A 27,361-nucleotide genomic window follows, 5' to 3' on the forward strand; every position below is an offset into this window, starting at 1 on the left:
CAGCATATGGTCTCACAAGGGGTCTGAGGATCTCATCTTGGTACCTAATGGCAGTCAGGCTACTTCTGGCGAGCAAATGGAGGGCTTTGCGGCCCCCTAAAGAAGTGCCACTCCACACCATTACTGACCCACTGCCAAACCGGTCATGCTGGAGGATGTTGCAGGCAGCAGAACATTCTCCACAGCATCTCCAGACCCTGTCACGTCTCACATGTGCTCAGTGTGAACCTGCTTTCATCTGTAAAGAGCACAGGGCGCCAGTGGCGAATTTGCCAATCTTGGTGTTCTCTGGCAAATGCCAAACGTCCTGCATGGTGTTGGGCTGTAAGCACAACCCCCACCTGTGGGTGTCGGGCCCTCATACCACCCTCATGGAGTCTGTTTCTGACCGTTTGAGCAGCCACATGGAGGTCATTTTGCAGGGCTCTGGCAGTGTTCCTCCTGTCCCTCCTTGCACAAAGGCAGAGGTAACGGTCCTGATGCTGAATTGTTGCCCTCCTACGGCCTCTTCCACATCTCCTGATGTACTGGCCTGTCTCCTGGTAGGGCCTCCATGCTCTGGACACTACGCTGACAGACACAGCAAACCTTCTTGCCACAGCTCGCATTGATGTGCCATCCTGGATAAGCTGCACTACCTGAGCCACTTGTGTGGGTTGTTAGACTCCGTCTCATGCTACCACTAGAGTGAAAGCACCGCCAGCATTCAAAAGTGACCAAACCATCAGCCAGAAAGCATAGGAACTGAGAAGTGGTCTGTGGTCACCACCTGCAGAACCACTCCTTCATTGGGGATGTCTTGCTAACTGCCTATGCTTTCCACCTGTTGTCTATTCCATTTGCACAGCAGCATGTGAAATTGATTGTCAATCAGTGTTGCTACCTAAGTGGACAGTTTGATTTCACAGAAGTGTGATTGACTTAGAATTACATTGTGTTGTTTTAAGTGTTCCCTTTATTTTTTTGAGCAGTGTATTTTCGGGTAATTTATTGAGTTAAAATAATATATTGAACGTTAAAAATATGTGTAACAGGAGCTTCCGCCTAATTTGTATTTTTTCTTACTAGGTATTTGTTTGCTTATGGAAAGGCTGCAAAGTGTATAACACACCATCAACAAGTCAGAGTTGGTTACAGCGGCATATGTTGACCCATAGTGGGGACAAACCTTTTAAGGTAGGTCATTTTCCAAGGTTTTTTAGCCTATCTTGTTTTCTTTTATCTTTGTATTCAATATTTATTATAATATTTATGCATTTATCTGAAAGGAAGGCATTGTCCTTTCTCCCTGAAATAACTTGTCTGTAAAATATGACAGTAGTCTGTCTAAATTAACAGATTCAAAAAGGAATAAAAAATGCAATAGGACAGACTGACTAACTTGAAAAAAATTGGGAAATAATACTTTAAGGTTCGTGCCTGCTTAATCACTCTGGAAAAGCTATTCCACAGTAAAGGGTTTGTTTTTTGGCGTGGCTCATAATGAGTAGCAGAAATTTTGAGAAGCCCCTCTTTCACAAATCTATAAAAGTCAGGTTCATGCATTTGGGACATTAAACCAAAGGAAGCCCCAGAGCTTTGAATTAGGCCTGGAAACAAATAGACAGTGGGAATAGCTCCCACTGCAATGACTCGGGCTAAAAACACTGAGCTTGTCAGCTGGAAAGCCAGCTGAGTTCAAGACCTGAGTGCTGCCTGATGGCTGAGCTCCTGTTATTTGCCACAGCTCTTGCCCACCTAGCAGGACAAAAGTATGCAAATGCGAGTAGATAGGTAGGTACCACTTCAATGGGGAAGGTAACAGCATTCTGTGAGCCTCAGCATATAGTCATCCTGGCCACATGACCATGGAAATATCTTTGGACAATGCTGGCTCCCTTGGTTAAGAAATGGAGATAAACATTGCCCCCTAGAGTCAGATACGAATGGACGGAGGAACCTTTACCTTTATAGCCAGCCCCATGTCATTGGCATTCAATGTTCTCACATAGCCATGTCTGTCAAGGTGCCCGTAGCCAGTCTATGCATCAGTGGAAGTTTCCCTATGAAGAGAAAACTTCACACTTGGGAATTTCACAGTGTAGATCAGGCGTGTCCAACCATGACAACTTGAAGCCTGGCGGACTTCAACTCCCAGAATTCCCCAGCGCTGGCTGGGGAATTCTGGGAGTTGAAGTCTGACAGGCTTCAAGTTGTCATGGTTGGACACGCCTGGTGTAGATCCTCATAGCCAAATCATTAACCAAGCAGCCTTCCTAGGTGATGAACCAAACACAGATGGGTAAGAGAGAAATTATACTTTATTTCTTTCTACACTACTTTATTCTTGGCAGTTCACCAGAAAAATTTATGGTTCTAGTGATTTTGGAACATTTTGCTAATTTTTTGTATGCCTTCGCCCTATGAAAGGCTGTACTAGAGAGAACTCACATTCCACCTAATTGAAAAATCCTGTTGGTTTGATTAGTAGCATTTTCAAATTATTAAATGACAGTCGGAAAAAAAAACTAAGTGGAAGGCCATTTGGTACAGTTTGTAATGGTGTGGTTTCCTACATGTCCTCTTGGTTAATGTTCCTGATGTTAGAGAGGAAAGGATGATAGATAGATAGATAGATAGATAGATAGATAGATAGATAGATAGATAGATAGATAGATAGATAGATAATCGCTTCCTGACAGCAGGAATTGTCATAGAATATTACTACTTTAATCATCATATCTGAGGAAATGCAATACTTCAACTGAGTTTTGCTAATCTTATTGACTTAATCTTATTGTTAGATTTGTTTCTTTATAAAAGAACAAGTATTCATTCTCATAAACAAAAACCCATTAATATCTGCTGTTAACTATGCAAAAAAGCCGTTGCAGTTTGTATGACTTCATATTGTTGGCTATGTTCTCACATCATTGGAATTGAATTATCGCTCTAGTGTTCAAAAATTACCTTTGTCTACTTTGATTTCTTGATTGCATGCTGTGTTGCACTAAGAACAATGAAGGGAAGGTAATCTTTAATAATTGACATCCTGCTTGAAGTGAGCACTTCTCAGTGTGTTGACTGGGATTGCTCAGTTGTTCTTTTCATAAAAGGATTACAGAAAAGCAAGATCGCATCAGCCTGTTCCTTCTGGGTTCAGTGATAGCCGCCCTGAGTACCTCTAACGTTGCCTTTTTTTTTTTAGTGCGTTGTGGGAGGTTGCAATGCTAGTTTTGCTTCCCAGAGTGGACTGGCTCGGCATGTACCAACACACTTCAGTCAGCAGAATTCTTCAAAAGTTACCAACCAGCCAAAGGCAAAAGAAGAGTCTCCTTCTAAAGCTGGAATGAACAAAAGAAAGAAGTTAAAGAACAAACGGAGGCGCTCCTTACGTACGTCTGTGCAACGTTTTAGTTCTGTGATAAGCTTTATAACCCCGCAGCTGACCTTTGATGGCTTGCTTGCTCTCAATAGCTTTTTTTTTTTTTTTGCCTCTTTACCACCCTCTTGCAAAACCTCTCATTAGTAGCTTTGAATTTAAGATCTTGTTCCATGGAAAAGTCAGATGATTATACCTAGTATGAATGTACCTTCTTAACTTATCCTCAGCTCTGAAGTTGAAGGCTTCAGAATTAGAGCAGGCAGAAGCTATGTCTGATAGGATTTCTTTACTGACCAGAATACTTAGTTAGTTGGCATTCAGAGGGCAATGATTACTATCATTTTTTGTCATCCTCTCTGAAATCCTTTATTAGGCCAAGAAGTAAACAATTAAAAAATATATATCTGATGCTATATTAGCACCTGACAGTCAAAAGAAGTCAAAAGATCTGAATGGTTACTGAAGAGTAGCATAAGGGATCTGCAAGAAACTGCATTCCCCAACATCATTTTGGGTGATATTTTGAAGGGTTGTACTTGATTTCTCAGGAATCACAATTTGGAGGGGGAGGCATTGTGGATTTGTAGTTATATTTTTGTAGACAATAATGAAAAAATAGTTTTTGAAACAAGCTTAATATATCCCTATTAGAAGTTTAAAAAAATCTCAGTTATCTAACTGAAATTTCATATTTAGACCGATTTTAATGTTTCAGTTTAGTTGAAAGGATAGCTTTAAAATAGTATTTTCCAAGCTTGGCAAATTAAAGATGTGTGTATTTCAATTCCTAGCATGCTGGCTGGGGAATTCGGGGAGTTGACATCCTTCCATCTTCAAGTTGCCAAGGTTGGGAAACCCTTCTCTAAAAGGATCTGTGTTAGAATTTTTTTTTATTTGCTTGAACTGATTACTTAGCATAGACTGCATATGATAGATCTGGACTGGAAAAACCTATTTCAGTTCTCATTCAACCATAGAATTCACAAAAAATTGAACTGGTTATATCTCTGAGTTCAGTCTTACATTACGAAGTAGTTGTAAAGATGAAGTGAGGTATGTATTAATAAGTACAGTTGGAAGCTGTTTGTTTGGAAATAAGACTGTCCCAACTAACAAAGATTTGAATAGTGTTTGTTGTTGTTAGAATTACCAACCTTTTCTCATGGCTGCCCTCCTAACAGATTCTTTGTGCTCAGGCTCTAAAGAATCTTTTCCCCTTTGAACCCAGAGCACTTTCTGCACTCCTGCTTTCTCTTTCAACAACTTGGCAAGTCGTCCATTATCAGCTGGGATGCTTCAAAGAGGAAAGCTCCCGTAAGATAAGATCCATGAAAAAAAATGGAGGGGGATCTATATTGGCAAAATCCAGTTTTTTTCAAGATGGACGTTAATACTGCTATGGTCTTGAGTTAAAAAAATGACTTCTGCAGTTGCATAGGTGATAACTGCACTTGTATTGAATCAGCCACTCATTTCACAAATCGTTTAAGGTTTTAGGATATTGGATATATAAAGGCCTTGACTCTGCTGTCCTCTATAGGGCTGGTGCCAGACTGTGCTGGGGAACTCTTAACCACTGACAAGAGAATAGGAGTGGTCACACGTCATGGTAAGCCAGAATTCTGACTCGCTGTGAAAGAGCAAGCGTGCTTAATGAACGCTGCTCAATAGCTCCTACTTAGCTTCCACTAGTGGGACTAGCTAAGCAAACCAAGGAATGCTCTTTCTGAGGTTTGCTTATTGTGACACACAAACTATTTGGCTTCTTTCCCAGGTAAGTCAGGATTAGAACAAACCATGGTTTATAAGTCCAACAGTTTCAGTGGGGGAGTCAACCCTCCTACTTCCTATATGGCAATAAAATAATCTTAGGAGTTTCTACATGTTGGCTCTTGTTGATGATTCACATGTGTTGATGGCAAAAAAATGCTTTTTTCTTGTGCATTTATTTATCACCAAGGAAAGGATATAAACATTGGAGGATTTTATGGGGATCCTTTTGCAGCCTACAGCATACTTTTTAATATTCCAGATTATGTTTGGAGTTGTGTTTTTTTTCTTATACAGACTTCAAAACAAAGTCCTGTTCAAATTGCCTATTAATTTTGTTTTTAAATGATTGCCTCTGGAGCCTATGTTGGGCTTAAAATACTTTTTAGAAAGAAAGTTGATGGCAAAGGTTGCTATTTCATTTTATAGCAAGGTAGCTTCCCTTCCCTTAGTTATTTTTTTAAAATTTTCAATTTAAATGGGAATATGTATATCTCTGTAGTTATTTTACAACATTTCTAATGTTGCAAACATTAAAACAACACTAGGCCAAACATCTAACATTTCCAGTAAAAAACAAAAATGTCATGATACCCCCATTCTGTTTGATGAAATGAAAGTGTTATAATTTAGTATTGAAAAGCCAAGAGATTCAGAGATGGGTCTTCCTCTTGGGAAAAGAATTCCATAAAGTTGGGGTTACCATTGAAGTACTGTGCTGCCTTGTCCGCTCCCATCTATCTCAAAAAGTGGAGGAACTCTGAAATCCTCTTGTAATGATCAAACCAGGTAAGCAGATCCTGTCTGAGCAATGAATCCCTGAGGTAACTGGATACTGTGCTGTGTTGAGCTTTGAAAGGTAACTTTCAGTTTTTTTTTTAAATAGACTCGGAACCATAACCGAAACTAACTTAAAATATGTATTATTATGCATGTAGGAGTAGATGGCTACATTTTAGTTCCTCTGTTTTGTACCTTCTAGATCAGGGGTCCTAAACCCCCGGGCTGCGACCCACTACCAGGCCGTGACCTATTCGGAATTGGGCCATGTGAGGGTTGGCCGGATCATGTGTGCGTGCGCAGTTGAACTTGCACCAGCAATGGGCTGGTGGAAACTTGCACATATGTGCCCCAGTCCACCACTTGTGCAAGGGCTCCATATGTGCGCAACAGCCTGCCACTCAGGCGGCCCACTTCCCCTCTCCTCCCCCCCCATGGGATCCCCAAGCCACAAAGGTTGGGGACCACTGTTCTAAGTAGTTTCCAGTGGCAGCCCCAAAACAGAGCCTGTTGCAATAGTCCAGTTCAGTGGTTAGAAAAATGTGATTTATTTGCTAGGGCTTCTGGGTCCATGCAGGGCCATAACTGGTTTAACACCTGAAGCTGGGCAATGCCCCATCTCCCTGCCCCATCCTGACAACAGTACTTCCTGACATTTAAAGATCAGTCCCTTCATTGGGAACAAACTCCATTCAGTATGACTACTGAGAACTGATGTTGTTTGGATACCCCATGGTCTATTGAAAAAATAGCAGCTCTGTCTCAGAGGGGTTCAATGTGAACTTACTTCATCCCATTCAGATCCTCCCAGGATGTAAGCATGAGGTCTCTCGCTTGGCCTGGGATGGCAGTATACAATTGGGTGTTATTTGCATAGCAGAGTTACCGCATTGTAGAGAGAGAGAGAGAGAGAGATGCAGCTTCCCACAGTGATTTTACATAGATATTAAATAGTATGAAGGAGAGTCCTGAGGAACCACACATAATAACCAAGGATTTGAATGTTTCTTCTCCTTCATTTGTGATTGATATCACCACTCATGTAGGAGTAGAACCACCAATAAATATATTCTAGCATCTAATTCCTAATCCAGGGAGGTGAGCCAGAAAGATGCGGGTTCAATGGTAACAAATGCCACTGAAATGTCTGGAAGGTCCCAGAAAGATCAGCCACCACAGCAGCCAATGGCATTTCCCAGGCCAATCCTCAATCCAGATAATGTGTTTCAGTTAGAATCTTTTGGATTGGAGATGGATCCTGGTTGGTTTTTAAGAGTTTATTTGGTATGACCACCCAACCTGTAAATTGATTGTTGGTGACTTAAAATTGTAAAAAAGTATGAAAACAAAAGAAGTAAAAACACAGCAAACATCTGGAATTAAAGAAGAAAATAGAATACAAATGTACATTCCTAATTCCTGAGTATAGAATTGGATCTGCAGTTCTTGGTATTTCAATCGTATTCATCCTGCCTGCACTTCGGTTAATTAATCAAAATTCTCATAATCACAAAATGAAAATTCTCTAGGACAGTAATAAAAAACGTTATGTTTCAATCATAGAATAGGTGTGTTGTTGAAAATAATCATAATCCTCCTGAATCTAAATTATGAATATTAGTGCTTCCTGTGTTTCAGAATCTATCTATGCTTGGCAGATATTTGCATGGTTTTAAATCAAAATAATAAAGCATAAATAAGCTTTGGAATTGAAGCCATAAGACATAGAGCTGAATTATGCTTCTGTATCAAAATTCCTTCTCCTTATAGGATCCTGGCATGTTTACAATATTCTGAAAGTCATTGACTTCTCTAGAACTTTATGGGATGTTTGGATGAGAATTTTCTTGGTGCAGCTAATTAGATCTCCTGATTCAAGCTATGATGTTCTGGTAGCTTGACTTGATTCCATTGGTTTGATTGAAAGTCATGTTTTGTCTTACAAACATTATTGTAGTTAGTGAAAAATGATTTCCAAGCCACAGGGACTATATTCACGCAACACATTAAGCTAAAGTCAAAAACATCATAGTTGAATCTGATACATAAACCCAAGTCATTGTTAAGTTGCATGCTTATTCATGAATGCATTTTCATTTCTCTGTGACTCTAGCTTTAAGTATTGAATATATTGTTTGATTATGTGCCATCAAACTGCCATCAGCTCTTATCAGCTACATATATTTTTCTTCATGACAAAAAACCCCCTGGTATTTCAGGTCTTCTAATGACACATCCATTGCCATGAATGAATTCATCCATCTTGCTGATTGTCCTCTTTTTTTCTAACGTTACTAGTATTAGAGCCTTCTCCAGAGAGACAAATCTTCCCAAAATGTATCCAAAGTAGGATAGTTGGAGCATGGCCATTTGCTTAAGAGACCCATTTGGTTGTTTTCTCAGCTATCTACAGTATTCTCATGTATTTTCTCCAACCCCAAGTTTCAAGAAATTTCAGTAGTCTTCCTTCCTGCTTCTTCAAATTCCAGCTTTCACAGGGGATTACCATAATTTGCACTGTTCTGATCTTTGTAAGTAATGGACAATCACTGCATTTGAATATATTTTCCAAGGCTTTCATGGGTGCTCTACCATGTGCCAGTGCGCGCTATTTTCTTGACTATTTCTTCCTTTACTATTGATGGTTGATCCTAAAAGGCAGAAATTATCCATTACTTCAGTATCTTCATTGTCAATTCTAATAGTGATTGTTCTTCCTAATATCACTTGTTTCTTTACACAATATATAATTTTAGATCCCCTTTTCCCCTTTTCTTCTTAACTTTTATTACTAGAGCTTGCAGGCCCTTTATGTTTTTGCTATCAGAGTAGTCTCATAACACACAGGGTATTGGTTTTTCTTCCTCCAGTTTTAAAACTACATTGATCTTCTTCCAGTTCAGCTTCACTTATTATATATTCAGCATGTAGATAAGGGGAGAAAAAATAGACTTGTTGCACTCCCTAAGTCAATCTGGAACTCTCCATTTCATCATGTTCTGTCCATGTTGTGGCTTCCTCATTTGTATATAGGTATCCCAAGAGGAGAATGGGATGTTGTGGGATCTCCATTTTTCTAAACACATTCAGGATGGACACAATCAAAGGACTTTCTATAATAAATGAAATACATGGTGGCGTTTTTTAAATATTCTTTGGCTTTCTCAATTACCTAGCATTCATCAGCAATTAGGTCTCATGTTCCTTGGCCTTTTCCAAAGCCAGTTTGAACATCTGGCATCTCTTTTTCTGTGTGGGTGTCTAATCTGCATTGGGTGAGCCTGAGCATCATTTTACTAGCTTGTTAAATCAAGGTTATTTGTATGATAGTTTGTTCATTCTCTTAAAGTGTCTTTTCTTTCGTATTAATACGTACTGCATTTTATGTACCTCTTCCAGTGTGTTGCCACTGTGCCACTTTCCAGATTTCCTCATATAAGCTTAGTTAGAACATTTTTTTATTTTTCTGTTGTTTGCCATATTTCGGTGAGTATTCTACTAGTTTCCTAGAGCCTTCTGACTTGATAATGACTAACTTCATCTTTTAGTTCTAAAGGCAGGTGTGACATATGAATACTTCGATACATATCACTGATTGATGTCACATACAGGTTTTTCCTATTCCCACTGCCCGTTTAAATATAATATTATTTGTTGAAAATTATGAAGTGATCCGTATCTTCAGTGACTTGATCTTGCATGAAGGTGTTCTTCAAAAAACCAAAGCTTAGCATTGCTGGATTTAATTTACTGATGCCAGATGATTTTGGTGCATGATCAGATGAAGTGTTATCCTTGTTCTGTTTTTTTCCCTGTTTGAGATATATCTAACTATAGTGGACAAGTGATGAAGGAAATCTACCTCAATATATTTTTAATGTATGCTCATTTGATAGTTATAATACTGTCTCTGCTGAATGGCTGAAGAGAACTAGGAACCATAAATTTGGGCAATTTATTCAGCTCACCAACCTGGATTTGGATGCCTTCAAAAAAATTTTTAGCACAAAAAGTATATTTTAAAAAAAACAGCTCAATTTTGAAAGTGTCTGTGAGCACCCATTTTCCCCATGATTGCGGTCCACATAATGAAAACAATGTTAGATCAAATACTTCTTCAAGAACATAAAAATAATGTTATTAAAGTGGCAAAGTATAATTCAAATCTTCTATTCACATTATTGTGGTTCAGTTGAGCTCAAATCAGTAGCATTATATGCTCATTGTAATAAATCAAAATTAAACTTTCTTACATTTTGTATTTATCTCATTGTCTTTGAATTGGATTTAAATAATTGCAATCATACAATAGCTAGTGTTGAAGTATTTTCTACAAATAAGCAAGAGATGCAAGCTGCTTTAATTAAAAAAAATAAAGTTCTAGGGTCAGGGGGTAGAATTACAGCCCTGTGTGGTTCACACTAGCTGTAATCCAGAAACTTCTTGTATTGTTTCATATTTAGCAATATATAATTACATTTAATATATCTTGGTTGGTATTATGAAACTATTCAGTCATGAGAAGCTGTTGAATGAAGATTAATCTTCCATGGAATAAAACTGGAAAGGGAAAGACTACGAGCTGTTAAGCAAATATTTTATGAAAGGTTTAGTTTCTGGACCCTTATGGATGGACATCCACTAACCTAATTGTTGATTGTATCTTAAAATGACCCTCCATGGCTATAAAAATATATGTATGTTTTATGAATAAGAGGGAGCAATGCCAGGTTAACTGAGGTTAATTAAGCAAACAGGTATAACATTGGAGATATTTGGCTTAGTAGCAGTGTAGTGCAGCCTCAATTTAAAGGACCATTAGAAATAGGGAATGCCTGTCATTCAGCTTCTTGGTCTGGGTTTATCAAGGAGCCAAACCTAAAAAAAAAGGAGTCAGCAGCAAAAAGAAAAATATAATTAAAAAGGCAGCACCAAAAGCTGAGCCAGGTTATCATAAATGTCAGGCCTTAAATGCTAAGAAGCTGGAAGCCAGAAATCACCAACTAAGATGTTTCTGAGGAACAATACATAAATAAAACAAATAACAGTGAACCAATTGTGCAAGAATAGGGGTGTCAAATTCGATTTCATTGAGGGCCACATCAGGGTTATGTTTGACCTCAGGAGGCCAGGATGGGTGTGGCCAGCATGTGTTGGGGCTGCCTCTGGTGGCCCAAGCGCTCTGCCAGTGAAAACGGGCTCCTGAGCTCCATTTTTGGCTGCGACGGCCTCCTGCCAACCCTCTGCCAGCAAAAACGGCTCTCGGGAGGGCCGCATGTGGCCCTTGTGAGCTGTGTTTTCCCTGGCAGAGGCACCATGGGCCGGTCCTTTGCTATTTCCAGGGCAGCCCCGCAGACCAGATCTATGCACTCCGAGGGCTGGATCCAGCCCCTGGGCCTTGAGTTTAACACGCCTGCCCAAGAAGGTATGTTAATGCACACATAGGCAGCATATTTCCTAAACGATTGATTTTGTGTATTCTGGGAGAGGTTGGGACTGATATTTATTAAATCCAAAACCTATTGCTTCAAATCCTGATAAATGAAAGTTTTAGCTATTTTTTTTTTTAATAATCTTGTAATACTAGTTGCTTGCAAATGAAAGTAAGACGGCAGTGGGATGTGGTTGCAAAATAAAGTAAACATAGTTTTATTAATGTTACTACAAAGTGTTTTTTTTCCAAATCCCAGGAAGTAATAGTTTCACTTTATCTTCTGTTTATCAGATCCTTTCCTTGAATGTTAAGTCAAGTTCTGAAAAGAAAGAAAAAATTATAAAAATTGGTCCAGGGAAGATCAAGAATATTGATTTGAAGACAGGAAAATTAACACTGAATGCACTGGGAAGGGTTAATTTCTAAAGAGGAAAATGTAATTCCAGTTTTCAAATGCCTAAAAGGGTTTTTCAGAAGAAAAAGCCCTCCTAAACCTGTCCCTTTCTCACCTGAATGCAGACTTTGGAATATTGCATTTAAATTACAAAAGGCAAAACTTCAGTGAAACATTAGCAGACGACTTCCTCATAGTAAGAACAGTTTGATAATTTTAAAAATAGAATCATTGTAGGTATATCCAGCTTTACAGCCTGTGTGCTATGAAAGCAGAAGGCGTTATCTTTCTTCCTTAAAGTAAGATCAAAAAGCTGAACATTTAAATATGTTGCATACACCCTTGCATTGTAGTTGAAGGCTTGCTTTGTTTTTTTTCCCCTTCCTTAGCAAGACCTCATGACTTCTTTGATGCACAGACCTTGGACGCCATACGGCATCGAGCTATTTGCTTTAACCTTTCTGCTCACATAGAAAGTTTGGGAAAAGGCCACAGTGTTGTATTTCACAGTACGGTAAGTATTATTATCTACCATGCTTGGTATATTTATAATATCTTCAGTATCTTCAAACAGCCTTTCTACACTGAAATATACATCATTGTGCATTGTTATCACAGATTTAATTTAGATAATGTTGCTTGAAAAGTCTTCTGCAGAGACTTCTGTGCTCTTCTTCCCAAAATATATGCAGTTCATGTTCCTCTCTTTTTACCCTGTAGAACAGGGGTGTCAAAGTCGTGTTGTCACCTGACGTATCATGACTTTTCCCCCCCTTCGCTGGCGAGGGCGTGGCCAGCCATGACGCATCCAGCCCACACACCGCGAGTTTGACAGCCCTACTATAGAACATAGAAAAATAACTGTAGCCCTATAAAGTTGCTTACGGCTGTGATTTCTCCAAGTTTACTCAGCAATTTTCATATTTTAATTGGTTAAATTTATTTCATATCTTTCATTCAGGACCTTCTGGTCTACAGAGCCTCCCTGCATTTAGTTTCTCTCCATTATAATTCTGAGGCAGATTGTTCTGAGAATGACCAGCTGAAAGTGATTCATGAGGCTCATCCAGCATCTTAATCACAGCCATGGATAAATGACCATTTGAATTCTGCTGTCAGAAATACTATCCTAGCACTTCAAATAGTTCTCCGGGCTAAATATATTTAGTCTTTCCAACTTCGTGGAAAGTTGGAAAGAAATTAGGTAAAGAGGCTCAGAACTCTGTCCATAAATATGGTGATTCCTCATAATACAGCGGTGTCAAACTCTCAGCCGGTGGCTGGATGAGTCACGCACTGGCCACGCCCACCCCTGGTTTAGCGAAGGGGGAAAAAGTCATGATACATCATGTGACGATATGGCACCACGAATTTGACATTCCCGTCAGATCACAAGGTGACAAATCCGGTAGGGCAGAGAAATTGACAAAGGAAAAATGGAGGCCTGAAATTGGCACGATCTGGCCAGGGGCTGCCGACCCTGTGAGAGAGGTAGGTAATAGAGCAGTAGTTCAGAAAGCCGCCAACTCCTGTGTTCTAGGACTGCCTTCTTTCCATCACACGAACCAGAGAATGCAACCCATCCCCATGTTCACAAAAACACAGCATAAAGGGCTGTAGAGACACTTGTTACTTCATTCCCAGTCTAAGTGCCATTTGTGGTGGACTCTTATTGACTGTGTTGATATTCTCCAGGTTCCTTTCAGGTCTCTTAATGCGGCATTCGTACTAATTGCAATTGGATTTATCCACCTTGCTGGCAGTCATTCCTTTCCCCCGACTTTCCTTCCACTTGCCTTAGCATTATAAACTTCTCAAAACAATTAGGCCTTTGTGTAATGTGTCCAAAATATAATAATTTGAGCCTGGTAATTTTGCAATTATTTCACATGAAAAAAAAACAAGACAGTGAGTTGTCTCATTTTTTTTAGCTGTTCCTTGATATTTATTGTTGGAGTTTGCAGATTATTTGCATTTTCATCTGTCACAGAAAAGTGTCATCAGCAGAGAGCAAGTTATTGGTGTTTCTTTTTCCAATTTTAAAATCACAATCATCTCCTTCCAGTCCATCTTCCCTTAAAATATATCCAGCATAATAAATAAATAAGGCAATATAGCTTTGTTTCACTCACTTTTCAAAAAACCTGGAGTCAATTTTATCTTTCCAGGGTCCATCCAGACTCTGGCTTTCAATGAGGACAATGATGATCTGGATTCCACAGATTAATATGATCAACGTGGGCTTTTTGTAGTCAGTCAAATGCTTTCACTTCTTTTTAGTATTCTGTGACAATTATCCAGTGTGTATCAGCAAAGCCTTTTGTTCTTTAGCTTATTTCTAAAGCCAAGTTGAACATCTGGCATCTCTTTTTTCCATTTAGGCCTGTAATCTACGTTAGATGACATTGAACATCAATTTTGCTAACATGTGAAATTAAGGATTTTGTGCAGTAGTTTGTACAATCTGTTAAGCCTCCTTTCCTTGATATTGGCGTGAAAACTGACCTCTTCCAATCTGTCAACAAGCCACTGGGTCATTGCGGATTCGCTGCTGTGATTAGACCCTTTATTAGATTCTTCTTTTGCTTTCTCTTCTATTTCTGTAGATGCTCCTTCAATTCTTATAGTTTATCCTACCCGACTGCTGATCTGATTTCCAACTTTGTGGCGCTGCTCACACTTCTGAATAGGGAATATCATGAAAGATATCTTAGATGTTGAAATCTCCTCTCATTTCTCTTCGATCTTTTCTGAATGGCTACCTGTTCATTTTAGCATATTGATTTGAGATTGGAATCTCCGAGGTATTGTGACCTTTTGGAAGTTTATCTGCATTTTCCCTTTCTGTTTCTATTTCATATATTTTAATTTATTTTTATTTCATATTTCTTAACTAGATACAGGTGCTGCTGTAATGCTGTTCCTTATCTCATTTAACAGCTCTCTACATTTTTTTTTCTTTTTGGTTTAAGTTCTTCCTGAGATCTTTGACTTTCTTGGTTCCTTCCTCTTCCTGGCAATTTCTATCATCTGTTCTGGCATCCTGTTTGGTGTCTTCTATTTCTTGGTCTTTGGCAGTCTTGTTCTACATTTACCTTTTATAGCCTCTTTGATTTCATTTAACAATTTCTCTGGTTCTCTCTCAAGTGAGTTCCGGGGCTTCAAAGCAGTTCTTGATACTCTTCTTGAAAATGGTAGGTATACATTCAAGGTTATGTTGTGGAAATTTTTGGCTTTGATCTTCCTCTTTAGCTTGGGATGGAACCTGCACATAATCAGTTCATGATTTTTTTTCTCCCTGCAATCCGCTCCTGTCTTTGCTGGCTAATTGATCTGTTACAATTGTTTGTATCAATAATCAGTGGGATCTTCTATAGTCTCCATCTAATGACCTCTATGTATTCAGAAATGGTTCTGCTCGAAGAATGAATGTGCTGTAGCTAAAGAAACCAGAAGGTGATACTTAATTCCTGTTTCCTGGTCCATACTTTTTGCTACATTTTGGTCCTATATTTCTAACTTTGACATTCCAGTCTCCAGTCATAAGCGGCAACTCTTACTTACATGTTCTGTCCTTTTCAGATTGACCATGACCATAAAACATGACATCTTGCATCAGTGGTTGGAGTGGAAACTTAGATGAGCGTCTTTTTAAAGGACATTATTTGCAAATTCTAATACAGATGATATTTGGTCCTCAATTGCATTGTGCACAGGTCCTGTCCTCCTATATCCTTTCTCACTGAAAGTGGGGCTGTTTCTTCTTCGCTTTTGGGTCCTGAGTAGTAAACAGTACGATTTTCTCACTCAAAAGCATCCAATTCCAATCAGTTTCAATTATCTAATGCTTAAGGTGTCAGTCTCTATCATCACTTTGTCTTGCTTTTTCTGCCTCGAGCATCCCATATTTGTGGTTTTACGTTCTGTGTTCCCATTAGAATTCCGTCTTTGCCACTTTGGATTTTCTTTCTCCTTTTACAGCAACCTCAGCAATTGAACCTCCTGAAGGGTTTAGGGTCATAAGTATCATTAGTGCTCGAAAAGAGCCTCGGGTGTTCCTTAATGGTTTAGGTGACCCTGTTTGGCATACATACTTTTGAAGTGTTTTCCTGGTGTCCTTCGCCCATCTCTCTTGGGAATCCCCTTCCATCACCCCAATAAGGTAGCAGAGCAGGGACTTCGGGATGAGAAGGTGTAATTGCAGAGAAGAAAATACAAATATTTCCTATGTTTGTAAAGCTGATAAAGAGATTGGAAAGAATTCCCTACCTTGCCTGAAAGCAGTAATGAGAGAAAATTGCTTTATTTTTGTAAGTGTTGAAAGGATGACAGAAATTGTGCTGTGACACTTATCAGTCATTTGACTGTTCTTCCCTACTTAGGTGCAAGTATATTTTGGAGCATGTCATGCTGTATGCAAATATCCCTCCATCTTACTATAATTTTCCCGGTATTTTAATTGACGTTCCTCTTTACCCTAACTAGCCAGGCGATTGGTGAGACTTATGGGAGTTATTGCTGAGGATATCTGAAGGATTCAATGTGGCTTCCTCCTACTCTTTAATTTTAGTTAACTTCACTTATTCCCACTTGCAAGATTGTCCTAGAAAGAGAGAACAATTCCGACCATTTGGCTGCCATTTGGCTGCCATTTGGCCCATTGTCCTATCCTTCTTTGGGGTCAGTACTTACGTAAATTTTCCTCATCCACAAGTTATTTACACACCTTTTTTGCAGTGGGCTGCAAAGTACTTCACAACCCTACTCCAGTCTCCTATTGCAAAACTTAAGAATGACTATGGGCTGATTGTCTGGCTTATAGGGAAGGAGATGAGATCTGAGTGGCTACACCTGGGCAGAAGCCCTTAGTAGAGACATTGCTACGTAAGGTATGGCTCTTAGGGTTTTGACATCGGACTGATTATAGTTAGCTTGAAATTCCTTGCTACTCTACTTCAGAACATGGATCCAAATCAAAACTTAGGAGTCATTATTCACCTGTGTCTAATTTAGTCACTTCTGGTGAGATTGTCAGCTATATAAATTTGACAATTATGTGGCTTGAGAAGAAAGGAGTAGGAAGCACACAAATCATCTTTCAAATCTTGCATCTGTGGTTCTGGAGATCTAAGTGCAATATCTGATGGTGGATATAAAAGTGAGGATTTTGCAGATTTGAGAATGAGAATTATTAGCAACACTCTTGCAATAAAATTGTGGGAGAAGGCACAGCTGCTTTAAGCAGTGACAAGCAGATGCTGTATGAGTGCTGCACATTTCAAAATGTTTAGTGGCTGAAACTAAATGGTATAATTTGGAAAAGTAACTAACATCTTTGAGTTATTTCTGTGGTTCTCCAGGAGAGGTCAGCAGAACTCCATTTGCATATATGTAACCCTCACTCCTGGTAAAGATTGAGTTTTCAAAAAGTCCGCAATAGAAACAGGAAAGTTTTGTTTGGTGCGGAAGGTATTAATTTCTTTTGTCAGAATCTTTGCAGTCCTATGAATGCTCCTGCAACCCTTTGAAGACAAATCAAGCAATACTCTGATTGCTGATTTGTGGCTATTTGTTTCTGCTTTGAAAGCCTTGAGCAAAAGTCTTCCCATTCCTCTCACCAAGATGTCAGCAGGAGCTTTGAAAAGAAATTTCTTTTCATGAGGAACTCAGCTGTTGCTTTCCCCCATCGCCCTCGATAAGGCTCATTGTTGTTACTTGGTAAGACACCTTCTAAGACACCACATAAAAAGAATATTGAAATTAATGCCCTCCAGATGTTTTGAACTAGAGTTTTCTTAATACCTCACTATTGACCAATTTACTGATGATAGTTATTGGAATGATAGTCTAGAATGTTTAAATGACACCAAGTTATTTACGTGCAATGTAGCTAGGAGTTAAATTCTTCTTCTTTTGATATCTTGATTGATACATAAAATATATTATCTGGCCAGTTGGGCCTCCTCTCTTTTGGCTTTTGTATTTGTGAAGTGCTTTCCATAGGCTTGAAAACAGAGTTACGGTACATGCAGACATCTTGCACCTATCTTAATTTTAAGAAAATAACATGGAAACAGGTAAAACTATTTCAGGCATGTTTTTACATCAATTGTAATTTCCAAGTTTCTAGAAATTGTTTTACGATCAGCCTTGTATTTCTGTTTTATATACGTTTGTTGCTGATGTTTGCTAGAATACCTGGCTAGCATTTAACAATATTTATACTTTCTTTGAAAGCTTGCCTTTAAAAATACACTTTTATAGATCCTTGTGTAGAATCTTTGCTAATAATACTGCATTAAGGCTTTTTTTGGGGGGGGGTTCTTTTAGAGCGAGCGTAACAATCTAGGATGCAGGATAAGAAAATAATAATGTATCATCATTTCTACTTTTCAAATTAGATGCTAATGTTCAAACATAACTTAGAAGGTGGAAGCTCCTATGCAACCCCCCTGTGCCCTAATTACTTGAACTGATTAGGATGAGCTCTGATTCTCTTTTGAGAACCTCTGTGTGTAGCTTTTTACCTTAATGCACAAGGCAGCTTTCCAGAAGAGGAGTAAATATGCAGTATTTCCACTGGTTTTACACAATGGGGGTTTACGGTGTTTGCCATTTTCTCTAAATCAACTCCTTTCCTAATTTTCTTACCAGGACTCCCTGCTTGAGGCAGGCTTGCCTTTTCTATTTATTTAGAAAATGTATATGGTTGCCCACCTTAACCAAACAACTCTGAACAACTAACAACATAACACGAAAATACATTTAAAAATAAACATAGAAAATAGAAAAGCTGAGGCACCCTCTTATATCATTCTCAGTCCCCAGACTTGCCTATATCGGGCTCCACTAACAATGTGGTCTTAATGCTTGAAGGGAAAAAGCCAGACTGGAAAATGTTTGAGCAATCAGAAGTTGGGAGTCGGCCTAAACAATTCCCTCTGACGCCATGGCATTTTAAGTCCTGTTTCTACATTTCTTCAAGCAGCCTTATCCGCAAGTCTTTATCTTTCATGCTTCTAAATTTCCCAGGGACCCATTAGCTTTGAAAACAGCTCCAATCCCTGTTACACCAGATACAGAATTCTAGAAATGTGTCTGAAACGTGCAATTACAAGCTTATTTGTCTGTGTGGCTTTTATCCTGTGGTTAATATTTCTGCAGGAACATCAAGACGTTTCCACTTTGGGGCTTGAGTGAGCTACCTCTTTATGCAGTCCATTCGTGATGTTGAAGGCAAACAACCGATTTGATATGTCTTACATGAGTCAAACTAAGAAACCTACTGTTTTCTTCCACAGGATGCAAAATATATATATAATGTGCAAAAGCTTTCCCCAGCTGTTTTGGGGTGGCAACGTGGCAGCATGGGGTGGCAACTTTGGGAAAAGCAGCCGATGTATGTCAGTGTTCTCAACCTTAGCCACTCAAAAATGAGTGGACTTCAACTCCCAGAAATCCCTAGTCAACGTGATATATTTGTTTCGGAAAATGAAGGCAGACATTGAAAAGGGAACTAACTGTATGTGTGTATTGGCATCATCTCACATAAATTTGAACATCATCTCAAAAGTAAACTGTTTTTAGAGGAGAAGAAAGCCGCTTCAATGTCTATCAGAATCCACGAAAAAAAATAAAAAAACTGTAACCCAAAACACTTATTGGACCAGATATTTTTACGGGCAGGGAATTCAAGAAAGAGCATAAATATTTCAAGTTGCTTTTCTCGTGTTTGCTTTTAGGTAATAGCTAAAAGGAAAGAGGACTCTGGAAAAGTTAAGTTGCTGCTTCACTGGACTCCAGAAGATATGTAAGTATTTATACTCAGTAGTAGATAATTTGGGCACCTGCAAAAATTAGGATATTTCTTATATTTTACACAAGCATACACAGAATTTTCAACTTACTGAAGAGGTTCATGTGACTTAGGCTCATAGCATTGTTATAAAGCTCTGATGGAGAATTAAAATTACCAAGTTAATTCATGCATTTGAGTATTCATTAAGCAAAAGTAATATTCATTAGGAAGTCAAAAAGGAAAGCGACTTTTACCCTTATTACAGTGCTGAACACATCCATAGCTGAGTTAAATTTTGTTTTGAGTTTTTTTGAACATATTGGAAAGAAGGTATATGCCTTAACCCTGTGTTAATTAGCACATTTCCAAAACTAAACAGAAAAGGTGGCCAATAGCAGAAATATTCTTACTTGTATAATCAGTAAATACAATATATATTGTTGAATGTTCTTTCGTTTTTTTCATTGAAGATGCATATGATGTTTCAACTTTGCTAAAGACTGCAAGCTTTTGTTACCTTGTTAACACCACAGAAGCAGTTGCTAAAAGGGCTTTGAAATCATTATGGAAAGATACATTCATTACCAATATTAAAATCAGCAATGCTTATTTGAACTATAATTAGCTTTTTCAATAAACAAAAAATCAGGGTATCAGAAATTAGCAATTTCTAAACAGTATGTTCACATATAGAACATACCGGTATATATTTCCTTTTTCTATCCTTTTCAACAGAGGCGCAATTCTGTTTTAATTTTAATTCAATTTAATTCAGTTCAGTGGACAGGATGAAATGTCCATTTCTCAATTAACTTTTTGAAAGCTCCTTAACACTGGCCAACAAAATAAATTTGTGGAAAATGTCTTTCACATATTTGCCATTGCTTTTCAAAAATAGACAGTTGTAGTTCAGTTTCCCAAATTGAAACTGGTTCTATGTTTTTCACTAACCGAAGGGTATTTGAAACTTTTAGTTAGCTTTGAAGAAATAATGCATGGATATTTAAATAAAGTCACTGCCTGGGGATGCTATTATTTTGAATAATAATATTAATCATTGTAATTAATGCTACTTATGTGAGATTTTGAAAAGCTCCCAGTAGATACACATTATGCTCAATGGTTAAGACCCTGGACCTGTCAGCTGAAAGCCAGTAGCTCAGGTTTGAGACCCGAGCAACACATAACCGGGTGAGCTCATGTCCTCGCCCCAGTTCCTGCCAACCTAACAGTTCAAAAGCACGCAAATGTGAGTACATAAATAGGCACCATCTTGATGGGAAGGTGTAACACCATTCCATGTCATCATGCCGTCTATACTACCGTGGAAATAGCTTTGGATAGCACTGGCTCAATGGCCTTGAAACAGAGATGAGCACCACCCCTGAAAGTCGGTTACAACTAGCAGGGTAAAATCCACAGGGGCTCCTTTACATTGTTGAGAAGGCTATCCTCAGAGCCAAACTAATATTATTGTTATCTCTTTACATAGAGAGGTTGAGCTACTGTCAAATCATATAGGGCTTCTAGAACAGCGGTGTCAACCTCGTGGTCCACGGGTTGGATTCGTCATGCGCTGACCACGTCCACCTCCGGTTTAGCAAAGGGGAAAGTTGCAGTTACATGTTGTTGCGATTTTGACACCCCCGTTTTCTAGAAAATGGCATAGAATTTTGTGCCTACGGATGCTTAATTTGGGCAAGCCTCCTATCCCAATCATCACAACTAAAATGGTAGAAATAAAATGTTACTCCCTGAAAGAGACGGAGCCTTTTGGGATGTAGAGGGGGAGAGCCTTGTCCTGCAACAAAAAGGTTTGGAATTACAAGTTCAGCTGACTGTGATGCTCAGAGAGAAGCAGATTTCCAGCCAAATCTTTTTGGCAGTGCAATGTTGGTGTGGATTTTTTTTTTCCCCATAAGAATTGACAGCAGCTCTTTTACCAGTAGCGATAATGGAGAGCGAATCACTGACCTTTTCTTTCTGAATATTTTATTTTATTCATAGTCTTCCTGATGTGTGGGTAAATGAAAGTGAAAGGCATCAGTTAAAAACTAAAGTAGTTCATTTATCAAAACTGCCAAAAGATACTGCTTTGCTTCTGGACCCAAACATATACAGGTAAATCTCCTCATTTCTGGATGTTCGCTTTGCCCAGTGTGACTTGATGCCTTGTGTAACTTTTTGAAGCTGTCCCAGAGCTGCTATCAGTGCAGGTCGCCAAAGTAGTCAGAGCTATTCCTCTTTGATCGTTCACCTTCACTAATATTTTTGGCAGATGTTAGAGGAAGAAACATTTCCTTATTTTGACAGCATCCAGAAGTTAATTTTCAAGGCTTCAGGTCACATGACAGCTTTTGAACTGAAACTCTGGCTGGTAAATATGTGTATTTACCGAGTGTATTTTACTTTTTTGTGCTTGGTGTACAGAAAGTCTAGTAAAGGAGGTACATTCAGTGGAATCCTGAAAGATCACTTCTCTTAAGATCACATGCTGGTTTGTATACCAATTTTTTAAAGTCCAAATTTATCTTTTTTTTAAAAAAAGAAAAAAATCACATTCTGTTCAGCCTGTAATACATATAGTATTACTTTTAAGATCTTAGTGCTCTATGCAATTTAAACCAATTAAATGCCTTTTTTCTTTTCATTTTGGGGTTAGGATGGGGACAGACCTATCATAATTTACTGTTGAACTTTACTATACAATTAAGAGTCTATATTTTTTATAATAAACTCCGTTTCCCTGAAAATAAGACCTATTTCAAAAAATAAGACCTAGCATGTTTTTACTTGTGCGTCTAATATAAGCCCCCCCTCCCCAAAATAAGCCCTAATTAAGAACCAGCGCCACTGGCCACCCACCTGTTCCATCTGGTTGCTCACAGTGGTGCAGGGAGCAAAGCTGCCGCAAGCATCTGACACCAGCTTACCTCAGGGCCCCCGTAGCCAGGTCACCCACGCCCTGACACCTGCCTCCCCGCCCTCCATGCCCTGACATCAGCCCACTTCTGCTTGCTCGCAGCCGCAATGGAGCAGGAAGCTGAGTGTGTTGGTGCTGTGGCACGAGACAGGTTTTGGGGCATGAATGACCTGGCTTTGGGGGACCTGAGATAGGCCAGGGCGGGGCACGTGGGGCATCTCACCCCACCTCCACCTCGCAGTGGTGACACTGCCCGACCCACGCCCTCCTGCCCCACAGCCAACCAGCAGAAGTGGGTCTCCCGTACATGGGAAAAAAGATACCCCCAAAATAAGCTCTAGTGCTTATTTTGGGACCCCAAAGAAAATAAGACCTGGTCGTATTTTCGGAGAAACACGGGTATGATTTTGTGAAAACACTGTAAATGTCATCCCAAAGTTGATTTTCCAAAAGGCAACTGGACTTTCGTGGGGTTTTTTTTCCTTGAAAGCATTTTGCTTCTCATCCAAGAAACTTCAGAGAACTGAAGAAGCTTCTTGGATGAGAGGTTTTCAAAGAAAAAAATCCAAGAAAATCCAGTTGCCTTTTGGAAAATCAACTTTGGGACAACTATGACTTGGATGATTGAGAATCTCAATAGACACCATAAGTGTCCATAATTATATCTCCTGTGCTTTTTTCCTGAAAGGTAATCTGAAAAGAACTGATTTATGATTTGTTGTCAAAGTTATAACTAATTTTTTTGCTGGTATTGGGTCTTTTAAATGTTAGAAGCTCCAGGTTCTAATGCCTAGCAAGTTTTATTACCAGTAGTCCTTGACTTGCAGTCATTCGTTTAGTGACCAGTTGACCTTAGAACAGCACTGAAAAAAGTGACTCGTGACTGGTCCTTGCATTTACAACCATTGCAGCATCCCCACAGTTATACGACCAAAATTCAGGTACTTGGCAACTGGCGTGTATTTATGACAGTTGCAGCATCCTGCACACAAATGGTGATTGTGTGATCTTACTGTCTGGTTTCCAACAAGCAAAGTCAACGGGGGAAGCCAGATTCGCTTAACAGCCACGTTGTTCATTTAATATGGGTCTAGGAATTTAGGAAATTTCCTAAAAAAACATAACTTTCAGTGCTTTGCTTAACAACCATGGCAAAAAAAGCATATAAAATCAGTTGTAACAACCCTTCTCGCTTAGCAGCAGGAATTCTAGTGCCAATTCTGGTTGTAAGTCAAGGACTTCCTCTAAAGCCAATCTCAGGTTGCAGAGATAGGAAAGATACGGGCCCAAAACACTGTGGAATTGTTAAGTAAAGGGAGCATGAAGGGACATGCTCTCAATCATTCTCACGACAACTTCCATACACAGCAGTATGTTTATAGAACTGCATACTATAGGCAGTACTGCATCCTGAGTCCTAGAAACTTTTTAGCTTACCTTTTATTTGTCATACTCAAGATTAATCCATTTAAATTTTGTCTTGGGAAAATATATGATGTTAAACGTATTATTTAACAGAGGTAATCATACTAGTTAAATTTGCAATATTAATTATAAAGCAGCTTTACGGCCCTTAACATTTTCTTGGGGTTTTAAATACAGTGCAATAATGTAAAGTCGTATTTCACATCTGGCACCAGTTTCTGAAATCCTCTCCTTTTTAGTCTGTTTCTTAATTAAATATATAAAGCTCTGAGGAATACACAAAAGCCTTTTTGACAATTGCAATCTTTGTCAGAGGTACAGTGGGAGCAAGGCAGATACTCTCATCAGAAATAATGGGAAATATTGTGATAAATACAGTTCTGAAACCGGGGCCATTATGGAGATGAAAAAGCTTATTAATTAATCCTTTTTTTTTTTTTTTTTTGAAAAGTGAGAGATGGGAGTCTTTGATTAATATGAATATTTTCTGTGGGCTCCTTTACCTCATTTTCTGAAAGATAATATCCACATAACTCCAATTCAAATCAATATCTGAAGAATAAACAGAAATATGTCGTTCCTTCTGCTTCCAGATGTTTCGAATACTTAATTTTTCCCCACTGACTTCAACCTGGTTGTCTCCTCAGAAAGTATGCCAGCCTTCTTTCCTGGCAGTAGAAGTGTTTTTCCCGTAATGCCGTCTTAATTCCCAGCAGGAAGAACCTGTTAACCAGAGCAAGTAAAACTTCCTTTGAGAAGCCACCAATGCTGTGTTTCCTTTTCCTTCCAGAACAATGCCACAGAAGAGGTTGAAGAGGTAAAAATCGACTTGGTGGGGGCACCTAACCTACCGTCTTAATCACTGACCATGGAATTAGAATTGCACATTCCTTGAGTCCTTTACCTTTATCTACTCACACACAGACACACAAATACACAGGCACACACACCCTCAGACATGGCACACCCACCCCCTCTGTGTCCAACTGCTGCCAGCCTATGATTGGTCTAACCATTCTGTGAATGAAATTGAAGCATCTTATGGAATATATTATATATAAACGTCTAACATACCTTTCATGGGACGGTACAATGGTGAAGCTTCTCTGGCACGCTCACCAGTGTTTTTGTTTTCAGTGACTTTTTTGAAACTTGTATTGGATGAATTGGCAATCGCTGAATTGTCAGTTGAAAACCCATCCTAGTCGTCGTTACTCACATTTTTTAAAAGAAAATATATGGGGGGTGGGGGTAAGCAAACTCTTGAAATCTCATCATTGATAAGCAACAGCCAGAGAGAATTCTTGGTGAAGCATCTCCGTTCTCACTTTAGTGAACTTGTGGTGTCCAATCACATAACCTTAAGTGATGGTATCATGTTTAAGCAAAATGGTGGTGGCATACTTTGATTTTTATCAGAATTATATTCATTCATTCATTCGTTCAGGGGAAGTTGATCAATGTTAGGTGTTGCTGTATATCCAGTCCTCTTCGTAAGATATTACTGTATATCCATCAGACTTTAATAATATGTATACAAAAAAGAAGAAGAAACAACATTGGTTTTATATTCTATTTGGCTTTTAAAACTCCAGCTTGCTTTTACAGATTATATTGTCTCCCTTTCCCTCCTTTTGGCCTAAATGTTTCTGTTTGTCAAAAAAGAAGTATTTTTTAAAAAGAAGCATTTAAAAATACAATCGTTTATGCACCAAAGTTGGCTATGAAAAGAATTAAATTGCTTCCTCACTTTATTAAGCAAGGATTTACGAATTTTTTTTTAACCCTACAGAAATAGAAAACTTGTGTACTTTGTCTTGTATTGAGACAAAAAAAAAGTTGCATATAGAGAATGAGACATTGCTTGTAAATAGTTTTGCAGATTTGTAATATATTTTTATATCACAAAATGTAGATGTTTTTCCCTAGAGGCATGGAAGTTAAAATGTATATATTATGGTAGAAATAATATTGAAGGATATTGTATGTCATTAGCGCTGCCAGAATTTGTTTAAAGCAAGCACCTTTCTTAACAATAATATGTCTCTTGGATTTCTAAGAGACTCTATACTACTGTTAATAAGAACAAAACACATTGATATCCTTTCAGAAATCTTTGAAGGATGCATAATATCCATAGAAGGTTTATAGCACCTCACTGCTGAACATGGATATGAAATCAATCTTTTTCCTTGCTTGTTGGAAGGAACAAATGTAAAATAAATGACTTAATAAGGTGGCTTATATGCAGTCAAACTGCATGTTTAACCTAACCCTTCCTGTTTAGGAGGATTTTGTTTTTATTTTTATTTTATTTTATTTTTTGCATTACTACAGCGACTTTTTTACACTATTTTTTTTTTTAATTAAACAGCAAATAAATTAAAGTCTAAAGTTTTGGGAGATAGAAGGTTGTTGTTTTTTTTCCGAATTGTATAAGGAGAGCTGCCTTAATGAAGGTAAAATGCTTGTTTGTTGCCTGGTGGATTTAGAATGTTTTCACAAACATTTAAATTTTATTATTGTGCAGATTTAGAAGCACTGCTGACATGGAATGGTTTTGGAATACCGTAGTTGTTTGACAATGGTATTTCATAAAGATCTGTGGCAATGTTAACTATTTAAAACAGATGCCGTGTTTGTTTTGTCTTTTGTTTTTAATTTTTGCTTAAGCACTTCAGTTACTGCTTTATCTTCATTAAATGGTCATCTGTAATTGCTTGGGTTCCCTTTCTTTACATTGCCAAATAGGTGTCTTTCAGATATAGTTTGTATTTGTATTTTTTTAAGTCTTATTGTTTCATGAATCTCTTGTATGCCATTCATAATTGACAGATGATTGTAGACTTTTCTGGAGTATTTTTTCTAATAAAAGAAAGCAAACGCAACTACGGTTTAAGGTTTTTGAATGCCATTTACATATTGCAATACCACTTTCCATTACAAAGGATCCCAAAGCAAGACTTCAAAATAAAAATGAGATTTTAAAAAAACAGAATAGAGGCCAGGATTAACTTACTTCATTGAAAAACAACCACGGCTACGCTTCGACTTATAACCATTACTTTAGTGACCAATCAAAGTTACAGCAGCACTGAAAGAAGTGACTTATGACCATTTTTCACATTGCCATTGCACCATTCCCTGTGGTCACATGATCAACGTTCTGGTGCTTGGCAACTGGCAAGTACATATGACAGTTGCACTGTCCTGGGGTCACGTGATCGCCATTTGTAACCTTGAGCAGAGTCAGTGGGGGAAGCAGTGATTTGTTTTAACAGCTGTGGCAAAAGGTCGTAAAATGGAGCTTAACCACTCTGCTTAGCAATGGAAAATTAAATTACCAAGGCACTTAAAATGCATTCCTGAACACCAAATGAGCCTTTCTTCGGGTGTTGTTTTTTTTTTAAAGGTCTCTTTAGATAGAAACCATGTTTCAATATTCATCGTGCTTTAATTTTTCTTTTTTTTAA

The 27,361-nt window shown here is 38.4% G+C and overlaps 1 protein-coding gene across 8 annotated transcripts in view; it reads left to right on the forward strand.

Moving 5' to 3' along the window:
• AEBP2 (AE binding protein 2) overlaps nucleotides 1-26,776 on the forward strand; it is a 47,243-nt gene extending 20,467 nt beyond the window's left edge. For 2 of the 8 annotated variants that reach the window (XM_087935206.1, XM_087935208.1), the window contains 8 exons: nucleotides 1,069-1,176; nucleotides 3,188-3,374; nucleotides 4,905-4,973; nucleotides 12,132-12,256; nucleotides 19,485-19,552; nucleotides 21,548-21,661; nucleotides 21,971-22,037; nucleotides 24,679-26,776. In XM_087935206.1, the coding sequence (XP_087791332.1) occupies nucleotides 1,069-1,176; nucleotides 3,188-3,374; nucleotides 4,905-4,973; nucleotides 12,132-12,256; nucleotides 19,485-19,552; nucleotides 21,548-21,661; nucleotides 21,971-22,025 (726 nt within the window). In that variant the 3' untranslated portion in view covers nucleotides 22,026-22,037; nucleotides 24,679-26,776. The remainder of the gene's footprint in view (nucleotides 1-1,068; nucleotides 1,177-3,187; nucleotides 3,375-4,904; nucleotides 4,974-12,131; nucleotides 12,257-19,484; nucleotides 19,553-21,547; nucleotides 21,662-21,970; nucleotides 22,038-24,678) is intronic. The other 6 variants (XM_087935210.1, XM_087935212.1, XM_087935207.1 and 3 more) reach the window with 3 other exon arrangements.
• Nucleotides 26,777-27,361: the final 585 nt, after the last annotated feature.

This window comes from Pseudonaja textilis, chromosome 5 (assembly GCF_049901715.1).
Source record: "Pseudonaja textilis isolate UNSWEBS1 chromosome 5, rPseTex1.2, whole genome shotgun sequence".
Classification (NCBI taxonomy): Eukaryota; Metazoa; Chordata; class Lepidosauria; order Squamata; family Elapidae; genus Pseudonaja; species Pseudonaja textilis.